The 18,191-nt window shown below is 44.8% G+C and overlaps 1 protein-coding gene across 9 annotated transcripts in view; it reads right to left on the reverse strand.

Annotated features, from left to right (window-relative positions):
• Nucleotides 1-18,191, reverse strand: part of fbrsl1 (fibrosin-like 1) — a 285,955-nt gene that overhangs the window by 31,061 nt on the left and 236,703 nt on the right. For all 9 annotated transcript variants that reach the window (XM_080894981.1, XM_080894983.1, XM_080894980.1 and 6 more), the window contains one exon: nucleotides 2,882-2,930. In XM_080894981.1, the coding sequence (XP_080751107.1) occupies nucleotides 2,882-2,930 (49 nt within the window). The remainder of the gene's footprint in view (nucleotides 1-2,881; nucleotides 2,931-18,191) is intronic.

Raw genomic sequence — 18,191 nt, forward strand, 5'->3', positions numbered from 1 at the left:
CATGCTAGAAATGCAGAGATGATGAAAAGTAAATATGAGGGAAAGACGGCGAGGGTGTCTGGGTTTTGCACAAAACCCTGTCCTGTGTGCATAATTACAGCGCTCTGCCATCAGTGATTACAATGTTGGTCTTTCTTCTCCTCTATTAACCCTGAACCGTTTCATTAACATGACAGACTGTGGGCCTGTGTACAATTTGGAGTTAACCTCGACTGTTTGTACACGTAATCGCAAAATAAAGTTCAGAAAGGAGCACGACACTGAAGAGCGAGGAAGAGGTGAAAGTAAGAGAAACACTCATTATCTAGCAATTTGTGGAAGCCAAACATCATCACAGCATTACATATTTATGTGTGCCATAATGTTTCGGTGTGTGTGTGCCTGAGTGGGGTTGCGTGCACACAGAAATCTGTCTGAGAGTCTTCCAGCCAACAGCTCGACAGGCCTGGTGATCAGTCCTATAGGATCGTGAGCGAGACGGGTAATGGGACACATACTCTCCATTCTAAACCAGAGGAAAACAGCCTGTGGGCTGCTTTGTATTGCACACACATTATACGTACACAGAGGAAAAACCAGCCTAGGTCTGAAACAAACACTGTCCTAGAATCCATTACAGCTGGACAACAACTGTGGAATGGGCGATGAGGCTGGCTGGCAGCTCTGCAATTTTAGCGTGATAACTTCTTCCTCACTGTCACCAAATCACTTCATCAAACTGCTGAATTTCTCTGTCGTCTCTCCCTTTCTAACCTCTAATTCTAATCTGGTGTCCTTCGTTTGCATCGCCCAAACAGAATCTGGTTGATCTGTGTGATAATCAGGAGCCTCTGATTGGATTGTCGGGATGTAATTCCGTGGACCTAATCCTCAGCTCTGTGTGAACATTAGCCAGATCCACAGAGGTCTTTCTACACTGGCTAAAATGGAAAATATCAAGTACGCACATGCCTGCGCAGTTCTATAGGGTAGAGTCTGCTTATATGCAGCCATGTTCTGCATAAACATAAAAGTAAGTCAACACCCTGACAGCTGACAACAGCAGTATTTCAACAGCCTGGTGGGGAATAGTTGTTGTTTGATGTGGTCTAGTTGTTTTCTAAACCATGCAAGTCTGGAAGTCATTGTCATTGTGAATGCTGGTTTCTTAAGGCCAGTGCTGGTCACAGGTCATCTACATCACACAGTCTGCAAGCCTGGTTTCTCTCCCTGCTGTCAGCCATGCTTTTCCACTCAGCAGTCAAAGCTACTGTGCTAAAGAAAGCAACACTTCGGAGCAACAGATCACTTTTGTTACATTACGTCCTTACAGCAAAAGATCTTTTAATACATTTTCAACAATATAACAGTATCAACAAATACATGTATGCATCCCTAACCGTCACATTATAATACACAAATCTTATTGTTGAGTCTGCAGACATGCCCCCCTCCAAAACCCACCTTATATTTTGCACTGTTTTAAAGCTCCACCTCCCTCCCTCTCAGTCTGTGTTAATGGGACCCCTTCCTGGTTCTTGCCCTGAGGGAACACGGTCTGCATGCTGCTATCTGTCAGTAGCACCTCTTCTCTACCAGGACGGTGTTGGTGCCTAATTTACAACTGCTCCTACACATTTCCACTGTGCCCCTCGTCCAAGAAAAAAAAAAAAAACTGGTGCCGGTGCAAAAAAGTTGGCAACAGCAGAGAATTTCAGGCACCAAATTCTGAACACTGACACTGACGCGCTATTGTAACTTCCTGTTGCAAGGCAGATCTGGCTTCTCACTGTTAGCAGGACAACATTGGTGGATGTGATGTAGAGTTGGCTGATCATGCTGCTCCTCTACTGCCTGCCCCTGTGTGTTTCTCTTTGCGCTGACCTGTCGACCAGGATTGGGTGATTTGACTGGGCTGGATCTTAGCCAAACCTACACTGCACTACTGTTTTTTCTGTTTTTTGTTTCTTTTTTTGGGCCAATTTATTGGATTGCCAACTTGATAGACTTTACAATGAACTTGTAACAGTAACAACATCGCAATATGATGTCTCGTTCCTTTTTGTTGTGCTGAAGTAGACTGAACATTTCTTCAGGAGCCTGTGAAGATCTGTTTGGTAAATATGGTGGACGTTAAGTGCTGTACAACAACCTCGAAGCCTTTGCTAGGTACGCTAGTTGCAACTTTTTCTCCAACACTATCACATGTTACAGTATCTGCAGCCTCATCATTTAGTTACATGTTACTAAATGGGGCTGAAAGCACTCATGCATCTGATTGGTTCATCTTTCTGTTATTTCAGGTGTGTTGGGGAGCAAGCACTTAAAATAACATGTATTTACCACACGCACTGCACCATTACATGTGTTAAATATAGAGGTGCTTCTGTGCTTGCATAGTTTCTGTATCACCTGCCTAATATACACAGTATGTCACTAGGTGCATGAAGCCACACAAATGCAAAAACTGCATCAAATCATGCTCATCCTGTGCAAAAGCAAAGGACTTGTAATCCATACATGTGCATATGGATGCACGCACACTGAATTTGTGCTGTCTGGGGGGCTGACAAAGCTCTTTCTGCCTTTTTCCTTTGGCATCCATTATGGTCCAGGCCTGCTGTCAGAGAGCTTGTATTGCCTGAGGGGAAGTTCCCATTTGTGGGAGCATGTGGCAGAGAGGCTCTAAATCCCCTCTAATGAACCAATATGTAGGAAGGCTAAGCCTTTGGCTAGGTCGTCCAAGAAACGCCACTCTGCGCCCTGGCAAAAATGTATGCATATGTAGTCACCAGACCTTGTTTATGTCTGCTGACATTTAAATCTGAATGGACCCAGTAGCTGATGTGAATAAATGAGGAGGAAAGACTGCGGTGAAAGAGAAAAAGCAGAGTGGGCTTACCTTTGGGTGTGGTAGGGGAAAAGAGCTTCTCCGATCCTACATCAGACACCTGTTAAAAAAAAAGGACAGCAGACCTTTAGTGGATTTGTCTCATTAGCTGGGAAGCAAACACAGATATATACTTTTGTTTTTTCAGTAAAAGGCTTATCCAGCCACAAATGTGGTCATAAGTGCTTAGAAGTAAAGTTCATCTCCCACACACAGCATTACACAGTCAATCAACAGTCTTCAATCAGCCAGTGCAGAGAACTCCCTCTGTACCAAGTGGTCCTAGTCTGATTTTTTCCTGACGAGGAAACATTAGGTGGCACTGTTGTGCCACCTGAAATCCCTTAAAGGAAATGCTGTCAAAGACAGCAGAGACGGAGGAAGTCAGAAGATGGCTATGCAGCGTTACGAACACAAAGGCTCCAGCACCCTCTCTCTAGCCCTCAGAAATGATATTTCATTTTGTGTTATTTTTCAAGAAACGTACATATCTCACGAATAGAATATGTCTCTCATTTAATATCGACGACAGTATCAAAGTGATGACCAATCGTTTACAGACGTGGCTAATGCAAATGACACTGAGCAGCGGAGAGACCTGGTTGTCTATATTAAAATGGTGCTTGGGCAAACGCATGAAGAAGAAAGCCATCTGTAGTATATTAAACACAGAAGGATTATTTTGCCCTTGAATTTAGAACACCTAATAAAAGTAACATCAGCTATTTCTGCAAAAAACATGGCCGCTGACCACACAGCAAGTCAAAACAGCAGCAAAGCCACATTGTTCAAAAACACTGTCTGCGTGCTTGGAGGACGGCATTAACCATGAAAACCCTCGGCCTGTAACAGCAGCCCATATAGGGGCTTTGTTTAAAGCCACTATTTCCCTTTGCTTTAGCTGCTCTCATCTGGGATCTGCCGACTTGTAAAAAGCTGCAAAAGCTGAACATATGTTCCACCCAAAGGGCCCGAGTGTCCTCAACTGCCATGCTTGTATTTTATGCGGCACAAAGGGAGCATATGTAAAGAATGAACAGTGAATCAGAGTGAGTACAAGAGAGACAGAGACAGAAAGAGAAAGCAAATGATTTTGTAAACACAGATGGCTGTCCTTGGCATCCCTGTTAGTACTTCACAAGTGTTTTGAGGACATCCTCTTCTTTCCAAGATCTCCCAATTTCTCCTCGGCTGCCACTGTGTTACTGTTCAGAACAATGTTTGCATGTCTGCGCTTGATGCCTCAGCTCAACACTCAACAAAATGCAGGTATTGAACCTAAAGGGAAGATGCCACAAAGTGCCTCTGAACGATTGCATCTGCCAGACACATTTAAAATGATTAAACAACACAAGATTTGCTCTAAGCCAGTGATGTTATGTCAGCACTATTAGGCTTGAATCGAGGACACATTAGGCATTTATTAAATTCTTCAACACCTCAGCAACAATTAGACAGCAACAATTGCAACTGTCTCAGTTACGCTAATAATTAACTGCAGCGCTTATAGGAAGACAACTGGCGAATTTTGGGTAGTTCAATAACCTCAAGCAGACGTTGTAAGAAAAGGTCAATAACAGCTCTTCAGTCTCAGTGGGTGGAACATTCAAAGGAGGGCGAACACTCAGCTGAACTGCAATATTTCCTGTTTCCTCTTACAGTAGACAAGGTGAAAGACTATAGAGGAAAGACAGAGTGTTGTGCATTGCCCTCTTTCAGTCTCCCAGAACCAGGGCGCCAGCCTACAACACAGGCTCTTTGTTAGCTTTGGACGACATTAAACACTCCAGTACCAAGCCTCAGCGCTGCAACAGCACAACCTCAGCCTTGAATCGCTGCCCTGGAGGCCCTGGAAGAAAAATATGGGCTCAGAATGAAATGAAGCTTGTCAAATGGACACGGGAGTTGGCTCGAGGACTCGCTTAGTGTGGCACAGGGTCACAAAACCAGAAAAGACAGGGTAGGTAATGCCATAACTCGGCGTAACAGTTGAAGCAATTGTTATGACCAGAGTGGTTCTCCAGACAGCTAGACAGACATAACACGTTCATGAGAAAGAGAACAGAAAACGCTTGTTCTTCACGTGCCAAGATCTCCTTATTCCTAATCTGGCTGTTTTCACTGTGCAGTGAGCTGTTTTATAGTGCAAATGTATTCCAAGTAACATCAACAACCAATATTTAGACTTTAATGCTGTGTTTTGCACCTGCCAAGTCTGCATGAGTCCGTTGTATAATCCACAATTACAAGGCCGGCTTGCAAAGAGCACTTCTTAAAAAGGCATGTCAAAGCAGAGCCCTGATGTTGCTAGCTGTTGTTTTTACAGAACTTTCTGGGTTTCGCTGGTCACGTTGACATTTTTTCACGGGGCTGTGCTGCTGGCAGTCTGAGTTGCCTGCGGTTGTGGTGTACAGAGGTCATGTATAACAAATTCTTCACACTCTCTTTGTTGAGGCAACACTGGGTGCCATTAAAAACAGATGGAGAAAGATGAGACAGAGGGGAAATATATATATAGAGAGAATGGGAGAGACAATGAAAAACAGAAAGAGGAGCAGAGGCCAGGTTTTCCAAAGGAAACGGGGAAATTTAACCATTTAAAAAATAATGGGGGAAATTCAAGCCACATTGCCTGGGAGCTAAAAGCCCTTGGAGCGGGCCGCAGGAAGCCTGACCTTTGTGGGGACCGTCTGCTATTTGAGCCTCGGGCTTCAGGGGCCTGGCCTCCTCTCTGGAGGGCCGTCAGCAGGCCTCAGCTTTCCTTCCCTATTCTATTCATTAGCCATGCTTTATGATTCAGCTTCCTCTGAGCCACACAAGAGCTCCCTGAGGAAAGAGACTGCTGGAGAGCTGGAGAAAAAAGGGAGCGAGACTCAGGGAGGGAGGGGGTAAGCAAGAAGGAGGTCATAGGGCCCAGCCAGGGCCCAGCTCTCAGCAGCTGTGAAATCCTCCCGTTTCCTCGGCAGGCGTAAAAAGGAACAAGAGGGAGAAGAAAAAGAAGGAGTCCAGGGAGGGAGCTTGGCCAGTAAACCCACCATCAGAGTGCTAACTCCCTAAAGAGCCACATGGAGAACCATAATTCCCAGATTTAGGGAATGCCAAATTACAAATTACACTGCTGTTTGTTTTAAAAAGTCCCCAACTTCCCCGAACACCAGTGACTTATTGACTGCATAAATCTCCAGATAATTGCAGAGTAGCAGAAGGAGAGCAGGACATTTCCTGCAAAGCCAAACGCATTTGCTTTCACAGCAAAGAAGCGAGGAGGAATAATCTTTGAAAATGTTCCACGTCCACGCTCCCTTTACTTAAAAACACAGCAAGCTAATTAATTTGGAAAATCTGAAACGAGCATAATTGCACTCTTTTTGTGTTGAAACGCTTCCCTGCTTAATTTTTCGCACAATGGGCCAACTGAGCGAGGCAACGTGGGCAGTAAGGGAGGGCAGTATAATCAGCTGAACGACCTTGAGGCATAAATTTATGAAAAGCATTGATCAGTTAAGGCTGTAATTTCACTGAGACAGGAAGGTCAGCAATTACCCAGATTCAATTAACCTCATTTAGTAAAGACTGCTGAGAGACCAGTTTCTCTCCCCCATCCACCAGACACCCCCCCTCGTACTTTTTATCAAACGATCCCTCGGCCTCCAGCTACCTTTGATCTTACAGCTGCTCCTTGGAGCCAGAACAAATGACGTCCAAACAGGGTGAAATCTTACAGCCAAAGGTTAGGTAAACCCAGACTAAATACAAGCAGATTCCTAATATGGGCTCCTCCTGTTCTGTTCTCATGAAGGAGGAGCAACCCTTCCCCTCCCTGCAGAGAAATAATTTTTAAACAAGCTGGCAAAGCTATCACAACAGCTGTGGTGTGAAAACAAAGAAACCTGTTAGTAGGCTTTGTGGTGGGCTCACGCCTGTAAAGACTATAATTACAATTTAGTTCTGAGTCATTTGGCACGTACTATGTTCCTGACAGACCGTCGTAGGACAAGCACAGAGGTGGCTAATCTAAGCGCGTATATATACTCCAAACAAGTTTGCAAAATGACATTTTTCCTAATTGAAAAGGTGACTGTTGTAATTTGATTGACAGCTCAATAAGAGAGAAACAATTTAATGGGCAGCACCAAAAGACGATCACCTGACACGTACAGGAATACCATGGATACCAACTGAGCGTGTGCCTGTGCTGCAGCTAGCAGGAATGTTGTCCTACATAATCATGGGTAATAGAGCGGAGGAAGCAAACACAGCGCATCATATTGTCCGTGCTCCCCTGACTGGCAGGATGAGTGGGTCAAATGTCTTAGTGGAGGCAAAGACACTTGATGTTCCAGTGTAGGAGTACACAGCTGCTTTGTGCTGCACTGGTGTGACGTGCCGCTGAAAGACCTATCGGTAGCATGAAAGTGAACAGGAAGCCCACCTACCCCGAGAAGTGAAGTGCGCAAAAAGGACGTGTATCCTGAGATGGATGATCAGGCTCTCGATTACCCCGGCTGAACCTGTCTGACCGTGAATCCACACTTACTGCGCCCCCCTCCAACACCCACGTACACACAGTGTTAATTTGCTTCACTGCTTGGTGTTTCATCAATGTCAGATTCCTCCTTCACTGCCCTCTCTTCCAATTTTCCACTCACTGTCACCTGAAGCTGTGTCTCCTTTCAAAGTACAGGTCCATGTTTTGTCCTTGTTGTTGTTGATCTGGGAGATGGCCACCCGTGTTACTGTTTTAACACGCAATTACAGTAATTTGAAACCCTTATAAATACATATACAGTGGGGCAAAAAAGTATTTAGTCAGCCACCGATTGTGCAAGTTCCCCCACCTAAAATGACGACAGAGGTCAGTAATTTGCACCAGAGGTACACTTCAACTGTGAGAGACAGAATGTGAAAAAAAAAATCCATGAATCCACATGGTAGGATTTGTAAAGAATTTATTCGTAAATCAGGGTGGAAAATAAGTATTTGGTCAATAACAAAAATACAACTCAATACTTTGTAACATAACCTTTGTTGGCAATAACAGAGGTCAAACGTTTACTATAGGTCTTTACCAGGTTTGCACACACAGTAGCTGGTATTTTGGCCCATTCCTCCATGCAGATCTTCTCGAGAGCAGTGATGTTTTGGGGCTGTCGCCGAGCAACACGGACTTTCAACTCCCGCCACAGATTTTCTATGGGGTTGAGGTCTGGAGACTGGCTAGGCCACTCCAGGACTTTCAAATGCTTCTTACGGAGCCACTCCTTTGTTGCCCGGGCGGTGTGTTTTGGATCATTGTCATGTTGGAAGACCCAGCCTCGTTTCATCTTCAAAGTTCTCACTGATGGAAGGAGGTTTTGGCTCAAAATCTCACGATACATGGCCCCATTCATTCTGTCCTTAACACGGATCAGTCGTCCTGTCCCCTTGGCAGAAAAACAGCCCCATAGCATGATGTTTCCACCCCCATGCTTCACAGTAGGTATGGTGTTCTTGGGATGCAACTCAGTATTCTTCTTCCTCCAAACACGACGAGTTGAGTTTATACCAAAAAGTTCTACTTTGGTTTCATCTGACCACATGACATTCTCCCAATCCTCTGCTGTATCATCCATGTGCTCTCTGGCAAACTTCAGACGGGCCTGGACATGCACTGGCTTCAGCAGCGGAACACGTCTGGCACTGCGGGATTTGATTCCCTGCCGTTGTAGTGTGTTACTGATGGTGACCTTTGTTACTTTGGTCCCAGCTCTCTGCAGGTCATTCACCAGGTCCCCCCGTGTGGTTCTGGGATCTTTGCTCACCGTTCTCATGATCATTTTGACCCCACGGGATGAGATCTTGCGTGGAGCCCCAGATCGAGGGAGATTATCAGTGGTCTTGTATGTCTTCCATTTTCTGATGATTGCTCCCACAGTTGATTTTTTTCACACCAAGCTGCTTGCCTATTGTAGATTCACTCTTCCCAGTCTGGTGCAGGTCTACAATACTTTTCCTGGTGTCCTTCGAAAGCTCTTTGGTCTTGGCCATGGCGGAGTTTGGAGTCTGACTGTTTGAGGCTGTGGACAGGTGTCTTTTATACAGATGATGAGTTCAAACAGGTGCCATTCATACAGGTAACGAGTGGGGGACAGAAAAGCTTCTTACAGAAGACGTTACAGGTCTGTGAGAGCCAGAGATTTTCCTTGTTTGAGGTGACCAAATACTTATTTTCCACCCTGATTTACGAATAAATTCTTTACAAATCCTACCATGTGAATTCATGGATTTTTTTTCCACATTCTGTCTCTCACAGTTGAAGTGTACCTCTGGTGCAAATTACTGACCTCTGTCTTCATTTTAAGTGGGGGAACTTGCACAATCGGTGGCTGACTAAATACTTTTTTGCCCCACTGTATATAGAGAACACAATGTGGAACACCTACATTGAGAAGTGTATCTGTACAAAAACAACAAAAACGCACAAGCAAGACACAATAAGGGGTCCGTTTTTCCCTTCATATGGGAGTAGCATAGTGCTTCAATTAAGACTGCTATCAGCACCCACTCAGGGTCCTCAGTTACTGCCACCTTTTCACCCTAGACACCCGCTAATGCTACCTTTGCAATAAATGCCGCATTAGACATGCACAGTGGGCCTACAGCTCCCTGGCTGCAATGGGAGACACCAAATTAATTATCTCGCCTGCATTTGTCCTCGCGCTGTTCCAGAAACTTAATGACCTCCCGAGCGGTCGTTTATTATAAGTCGTAGCGATGCTTTGCATTCCCTGGGCAGAGAACATCTACCTTACCTTCAATTTCTACCCACCACTCTCACCACTCTCACCGCCGCCTGCTTGTCAGAACAGGTGTGGGCCAGCAAGACTGCAAACCCCCAGCGAGCATGATGAGATATATGGCGAAGAGAGAAGAAACGTCCCACGCAACTGTCAACCGACAGATACTCGCCTCAAATGGAGCATCATTAAGATGATAATGAATTCCGTAGTGGCTGTGGAGAATGGAGTGGCCTCCCCTCGCACACATGCAAAACACACGCAAACCTCTTTATGCTTGGCCCCGAGTGCCATTTTAACATGTAACATGTGTGTGTGCGTGTGTGTGTGTGCGTGTGTGACAGAGAGCCAGGGTTGAAAAGCTCCTGCTCCCTCTCCCCCTAGCAACAGAAGCAGGAAAATGAATGCAGAGAGAGCAGGGGGGCTTGGGCTTTGTGTAAAATATTACCCTTCGTCTCACTTACTGCACCCCACACTACCTATCCTCCCTCCCTGGCTGCGTAGCAGTTGCTAGCCCTTATCACCGCTGCCTGTCAGTTTAGTATACAAATTAGCAATCTATCAGGGGAATGCAGAGGTCCGTTTCATCAGTAGGGAGAAGGGAAGAGGCACGCATTGCATTAAAGCCTCTTGCCGCTGTAGACGGAAAGGGTCACAAATCAACGCTGCAGCGGGCCCACAGCCAGCACTAACCAGATAAGGAGAAATGAAGGAAAAGGGATGAGGCATATTTCACTAGAGAAGATCCAGACCTGCTCCAACTAAAGGATGGAGGTGGTGCTGGTGGTGGTGAGGTATAGGAATCGGGGAGGTCACAAATCACTATCTCAACCCCACAGTGGCACAGAAAGGATATGAGAAACAGGTATGGAATAAAAAGTAGAGAAATTCCATTTATAAAAGTGCCTTTGGTTGATTAACGGCTACAAATTGCAGGAAATTAGGGCTAACACATTCCCACTTTCTCCTGTTAAGTGAACCTGCGCATGTTAATACCAGCAGAGACAAAACAGCTGCTAAGGGCTCTCATTAAGTGGCATAATGCAATGAGGCACAGTCTAAATTGCAGCAATAAAAGCAGACAGACAAATCATCTCGACCATCGCAATCCATTTAACTCAATTAATGCACAACCAGCATCTGAGCTCAGTCGTTTAAAAGCATGTGCGGTTCGATCACTGGTCGGGCTGGGGGTTAAGTTCTGCTTAAAACCGCGGGCACGGGGAAAGAAAGAGATAAGGACAATGGGTGACGTAAAACAAAAGCAGGAGATAGCGATAGTTCTGTTCGGTGCGGCGCAGCTGACTGTGAAAAGAGCGTGGCCTCCTTTCCTTTTTAATGTCAGAATGTGTGCCAGCAGCGATAAGAAGCCAGGTAATCTCCCAGCGGAATCAGGGGGCTGTTCGTCATTACTCCCTGGCCCTGATATGGATCTGAGCACCTGATGACTTCTCTTGGCTCTCCGGGCTTCTCGGCAGCAGAGATGGCAGATAGCCCTTTAAGACATGGCTCACTGCTCCCTGATTGGCTGGTCAACAGCCACAACCAAATCCTGGCTCCCTCTGGGCGGCTGCGAGAAGGTATGATAGGAAAGGACACGGAAACTCACTCTCCCCATATCCACATCATCCCTTTGTTGTAAAGCCTTTACACCATTGTCAGCGTGGGTGGTGGAAAGTAAAAAAGCCTTTCTGGATGTTATTGTCTGAGAGGCAGGATAACAGACAGGCGGATTATTTCAAAAACAGCTTTCTCCAGAGCTCTCACAATGCGGCACCGTTGTTGCTGTGGAGAGGATCCTGGAGGAGATAATAATAATATTTCTAGTCAGAGCCTCTGCTGCAGTAGAGCTGCCTTCTAACAGAGAGATACACATCATTCTGACTGGCCCGCCGTGACATAATCGCCCTGCGGAGAGCTGCAGGCAAGCTTGGTAGGCAAACCACCTCTCACTGCAGCTTGTTAAGAGAAAGGTGGCTTTAAGCACTGCTCAATAGAAACTCCTATTGAACTCTTTTTTTTTCACTCCATCTGAACAATGTCTAGGTGAGTCATAGCACACCTCGGGCTACACAAGTTACACTCTTCCTTTTTTCCTCCTTCTTAAGATTGCAGTGCGCTTTTGACTCGAATTTGCTAAGAGGAAAAAAAAAAAAAAACTCGGCAGGATCTTAAATAATGCAGCGATAAAAAAGCTGTGACCCTTTCCATTGCCTCAACCCACACATGGTGAATTTCTTCTGCAGCAAAAGACAGCACCACAGAAAAGAAGAAAAGGCAGAGCTGGCACTACATGTAAATGTGTGGTAGGTTTGGTTTGCTCCTCTGGGCACGGACACCTTTAATGAGAGGAAAAAATGCGCAGCAAAAGGCAGATCTCAGTCGTACTATGCCAGTGATTTTGAGTAATATGAATCACCTCCCGTCTAACACAAATAAATATTGTTCTAATACCAGTGGGAGTGTAATGCCGACTCTCGCCTAGGAAAACTATGGGGGATCTAGGCTCCGCTCGCCAGCCTCTACGCTGCATCCCACAGAGCTTCCTTAACCCTACACTGTTAACATGCTATATGCTTGTAACCCTGTGACCTTTAGCACGACACTTATAGCTCGCAATTCGGTGTTTCGCAGAGGGGTTTGATAATGGCGACTCGCTCGTAAAAGAGAATTTAGAAATGTATCTCGGCATCGTTCTTGTGTCATCTGCCACCACGAAAGCTGACCGTGCTCGGGATCAAGATCAATACAACCACTTGCCCTGCAGGGGATGAAGTGGGACTCGGGCAGGGGACAGCAAGTGGTGGAGTGGAAAACTCTACCGTCTGACTTTAAGGCACACTATCTTCCCAAGCTAGCACAAACAAACATGGTATGCGCTATATAAAGTAGTCTCAGGCCACCTAAGCCCCCAGGTCATATTGGAAGGGGATGTGGCAAGTTAAGTGGAATTTACTTTTGATGTCCCACACGCCATCAGACTGTTTAACTCCTCTCTGGAGGGGAGAGGGAGGGGAAACAGGAGGACAAAGGAGGGGGGAACAACTAAGCTGTAGTGCCTCTTCACCTCACTGTACAATACCTTGTGCAATACTTTTTGTAAATAGTCAACAGTGCAATAGACTCAATACTTGAAATGTGCAATTCACTTGTATTTTTATTTTTTATTCCTATTTATTCTATTTATCCCCTTTGTATATTTTATTTATATTTGTCTCTGTATTTATATATGTGTGTGTGTGTGTGTGTGTATATATATATATATATATATATATATATATATATATAACAATTCTGTAACTGTAACTTCGGTCGTTGCTGTGCTTTTTGGAAGTCGAATTTCCCAGAGGAACCCACCCGAGGGATTAATAAAGTTTTATCTTATCTTATCTTATCTTATCGGGCCTCAGGTTTCAGGCAGATGTAACCCAAGCTGTTCCCTGAGGCTTTACCAGAAGGGGGGACAGGACACCTAACGCCCAGGCAGTCACCTTCAGAAATGCCTTCACCGCTCAGCTGGCCTTATAAAGGGAGGAGAATGCCAGTGTTGTCTGTTAAGGGTTAAAGTGACTTTTGACAGGGACAGACTTTAATTTCATTAGCAAACAAAGAGAGGTGAAGCTGCTATTGGATTTACCATCTAGTATATAAGCAGTAGATGAGGTTTGTTGCTACTGGACTGCTGTGTTCTGAGGATATAAGGGGAATTTAATATAGCACATAGACCCCAGCAGCCCACAGTACACCCACTGCTTTGTCACAGCCCTGAATCCTTTACACTTTGATGTTGCTGTTTCTTTTAAACACCACTGCTTCTTAACCGTATACAGGGTTTTGATTCAGGCGTCTCCTGAGTCTTTAATATGGAAAAGTGTGGGCCTAAACTAAGCTATAAATTCTCTGCCCCCCTTACATCTCTTTCATGGCATAGCGCTCGAGCTTTTCTGTCACCGACAGTCCAGATGTGTGACTTAATGTGGGGATGGTGGGAGTGTATAAATAACCATCATGAGATATCAGTGGGGCATGCCAGGAGCTTTGCTGTGGAAGGGAAGAAATGATGGAGGAGGTGGCGAGTGAGCTGTGTACCATTTGAGAATCCAGCAAAAGCTAGTTTAACACCAACGCGACAACTGCAGAGATCTTGTGGGAGAGCTTATGGCTTTAAACTTGACACTTACTGTGTGACAGCGTTTGAACACGCCACACTCTGAGGCGACCTTGACAGCGATCGTGTTTGTGGTGCTTTTTAATTTCAGTTATCGTTGCTTTCTGCCGCTGTGTGTGAAACGATAATGATATGCATTGATTTATGGTCATTGTGGGTTATACTGTCATGTCCAGACCAATAACAACCCATCAATACTGGACTCAAGGTCAGCTTTATTAACCTTATGATTCAGTTCAATTCCACTTTTATTTGTATAGCACCAATTCACAGTAGCAGTCATCTGAGGGCACCCTTCTACATTCAGTTAATTACTAGGAACTCACCACCGGCTGTATTTGAATCAACTGCACAACGATACAACGCTAACATTTTGTAATTGCCTGCTCTTTTAGGAGCCTTGGAGAACTCTGTAAATCCCAGTTGTATTAATCTCCAAGTAAAGCGTGGCACCTGAGGACAGAAGGATTTGATCTAGAATCTATCTGAATACAAACTCCTGGACAGAAGAGGAAAAAAGGCAGCGTGAGGAAGATGCATTCAAATTTCTTTGCACCGCTGGAACAGATTTATGAGCAGTCACTGAAGACAAGGCTGCTAAACATCGTTGGCCATGCCAAGTGTACGTGGAGCATCATTTGCTCTGGATTAAAATATAATGAAGCAAGTGAATGCATCTTTGTCTTACATGCAACTCCTTAAATTATTCAAGTGCACAAAAAAAACCCAACAGGCAAAGCATGTTCCCCAGAGCACTGATACCCTTTTCTAGGCTTGTTCGCGATGGCGACGATGAATATCTTAGTGCTTGTTAAAAGCTTTGTTTTCCTTGTGTATGACTGGGAAAAAAGAGTCGTAAAAAGAATACCATGTTAAATGCAGAGGCAGGACATTTTCATTTCCAGTGTTGGCTCCAGTGACATTATTAAAGTTTGTGTTCATAGTGCACTGAATTGATTTTTGATTTTTTTGCAGTGTATGGGAAGAAGCAAGGTTTAAAAGGTCATTACCACAGTGCTGGATCGCTTTAACAAACCAGTCTGATGTCAATAAAACAAACCTGACGATCTCACTGTAAAATGCCTCTTCAATGTCGAGTTGTCTGCACTTACAAAAGGAAGCCTCTTCTAGCTTAAGCTGTGCAAAACCTTTTGTTATCTTTAAAAACTTGTTTGTTTTTTTCCTCCTGTAATTCTATGGCAACCCTCTATTTCCTTCGACTTACTTTCAACATTTGCATGTCCAGAAGCACTCAGCCTGGCTCAGGTGCCTTCTGCCTGTATTTGATTAAGAGATACGCAAACAGATGAAGTCAAGGCACCAGCTTGTGTGCTTAAGCAGCCTTTTCTCACATTTGAGAGAATCCTTGGATTAGCTGGTCCAGGCTCCTAGGCCTTTATACTGAATGCTATTCATTCAGCAGAGAAGAAAAGAAAAAAACGGTGTTTGCATTTCATGTCTGTCAGCGGTAAAGATGCATGTGGTTGAACTGTAGAAGCCAACGTAAACAGAGATGCAATTGAATGTGAACATAATAGCCAGAAGATGCCAGATGACACACTGAGCAGGAAAGAAAAAAAAAACATAAGCACATCTTTTTTTCTTGCACTTGTGTGTCAAGAGATTGAGTCAAAGCTTTGAGACTGGGCAAAGTAGGAAGATGAGGGATGTGGGGTGTCATCTCAAGTCACGCCTGACAAAAGCTGTTCTTGTTACTTCCCATCACACTCATCGCCATTGTTAAAGAAACACAGGCTGTTGCAGGTGCACACGAGTGCCAGCCACATTTAGTGTTTCCAGTCTTTATCCTATCACTGCTTGCAGTTATTGAAGGCAACTCTTCAGTTGCTGTATAAGATTCCCAAAATATGTTAATCCATGTTAAATGATAGATTTATCTTCAAAAAGATAAGTGCATCAAAAAGCAGTCCGCCTAGGGGGGACACTGGTTTGTAGTGTTAACGTTTTTTAAACATGCTCAGGTGCATTGCCACAGGGGCTCCCAACTGGCCTTGTGAACCCGCATGGCATCTCGTGCCACCCAACAACATGTAATTGGAGACTTAGCACGCTCTGTTGCACACCTGTAACGGGTCTCTGAACACTGAGATCCTTGCCCAAGCCGTCACCCACATCCAAGGCTGACAGGAGCCTGGCAGGAAGCCAGTGTAAGGAGGCAAGATCTTCTGGTACGCTGCCCTGGCACCCACCGCAGATCGATGCCTCCACACACAATTAGAGAGGCTAAAACAGATGTGCTCACAAGCCTCACTGCTCCATCTACACCATCAACTACTGTGACACCCCTTGCTTCTTATTAAAGGAACACAAACACACACATGTGCTCGCAATATCAAACAAAACACGAGCATGAAATCGTCCGGTTTGATTATCCAGAAAAAATATACTAGCAGCTTTTGCTAGCATAGCAATGCTTCCACACTGATTGGTCATAGTAGAAGAAAACGGGCAGAAGAAGGGTCAGTGGGAGCCGTTCTGTTGTCTCCTTCCCTCTCCTGCTGTGACAGATTTTAGCCTGTTTGTCTGACAGTGACACTTGTTCTATCAACTCAGCCCCCGCCCTGTCACTAACAGGTGGCCTGTCCCTCACAGCAAAGTCATTTGCTTTGCACAGCAGCAGTTGTGGGTAACCCCAGCCAAGCTGCATTTAGTTTTTCAGTATTACAACCCCAGCCAAAGACAGAGGCAGTGGAAGAATGCAGAGAAAAAGGCTGGGGGAAGGGAAGGGAGAAAAAAAACAACCTCCTCCGATCAAATAAATGCCACTGTAAGCACAAGTGACAAGTCTCGTTTGGGGTCGTCCCTGCTCAGGGCCTGAAAGGCCAGCACTGCCTCATCTCCTCAGCTATGTCTGCGAGCAAGGTGGGTGGGTTAGAGAGGGAGGGAGAAATGTCTGATTGGTGCCATAGCCAAGAGTGAGAGCAGGCCAATTATATTTCCTATCCCTCAAGAGAAGGCCAGAGCGAAGCCTCTGCCATCTCTCCTCTCCTCACCTCTCAAGACACTTCACATAGATAAATAAATGACAGCCCCACAGGGGCTTGGCCCAGTCTCCCAGAATACATTGCAGAGGCTGGCCGCTTGCCTGTCCGTTTGTCTTCACCTGGCATTACTGCAGATAGACATTTTTCACATTATTATCGTTGCATCGTCTCCCTTGCCCTGTTCACTCACTGAGATGTGGTTGATGATGTCGGCAGAGGACCCGAGGAGATTGGAAGGAAATGTCTCCTGTCAAAGTCAGCATAGCCTAGCTTAGCAGAAATTTAACAAGTTCCCTGGGCTCTCTCCATTCACTCTCTGACGGAGCACGGAGCCAGGACATGGCCTGCTGACAGCCCTAGGCATGTCACTGTCACTGACACTTGATAGGCGAGAGAGGAAAGGCAAGAGGGCTGAACCCTACAAGGCTCACACTTAGCTACACAGCTCTATATTACTACTTTTCTTTAGACGTGCAAAAAAATTACCGTTGGAAATTTGACTTGATCTAACACAAACGGGACCGACTGAAATCGCTCTCGTGTTAACTAAACTACTCTGCAAATGACTATCTTTGAGTTGTCGCTATAAAATGCTTACAGCTTGAAAGAAAGCTAAACATGCCCGAACGTTAGTGTCTTTTTATCAAACATCATCCAACAGAGGAATACTCGAGCTTAAACTGCATGTGTAGTGCATGCACCTCTGCACAGTCTCACCATCCTCTGATGGTTAAACCGAAAACCAGATGCTTTGGATTAGTGGGGAGAAAAAACAAAGCAAATAAAAGTGGAGGGTAGAATGGTATGTATTAACTATAATCAAAAAAGAAACAAAAGGGAGACCATGATGCTTTAATTACTTCTCACACATAGTTTTGTAGGACCAAGCCAGGCACTAAAAAGAAAGAAGAAAGCAACCCTTTTTAAAATTACAGACTCTCAATTGTAAACTAGGTCGAGGAATGACTATTTGCAACAGTACATAAGGGTCATTTTAGGTTAAAAACCAACAAGAATCAAAAGAAGTGCCGTGTAAATGGTAATAAACAGCAAAGCGATGCTCGTAAGTCATGAATTTGTGAAAAGGATTCAGATTTTAGGGTGACTGAAATAGTACATTTATAGCAAAAAAAGAAACAAGTGTTTGCAAGCTGGGCACATACTCTCCACCCCGTCCCACCCCATGCTCTGTATTATGACTATGGTGGATAACCTAATCAAGTTAGAGCCTACTTTGCAATTAGATTTAGCATTAAGTAAATGCTCGTGATTTTAGACCAGAATCACCACATTATCATGAGCATCTGGACTTTGAAGAGACACTGCCATGGATCAGGCCTATTCAGAGGAAAAAATCATATTGATTTAGATTT

The sequence above is a fragment of the Rhamphochromis sp. 'chilingali' genome (genome assembly GCF_963969265.1).
Source record: "Rhamphochromis sp. 'chilingali' genome assembly, chromosome: 10".
Classification (NCBI taxonomy): Eukaryota; Metazoa; Chordata; class Actinopteri; order Cichliformes; family Cichlidae; genus Rhamphochromis; species Rhamphochromis sp. 'chilingali'.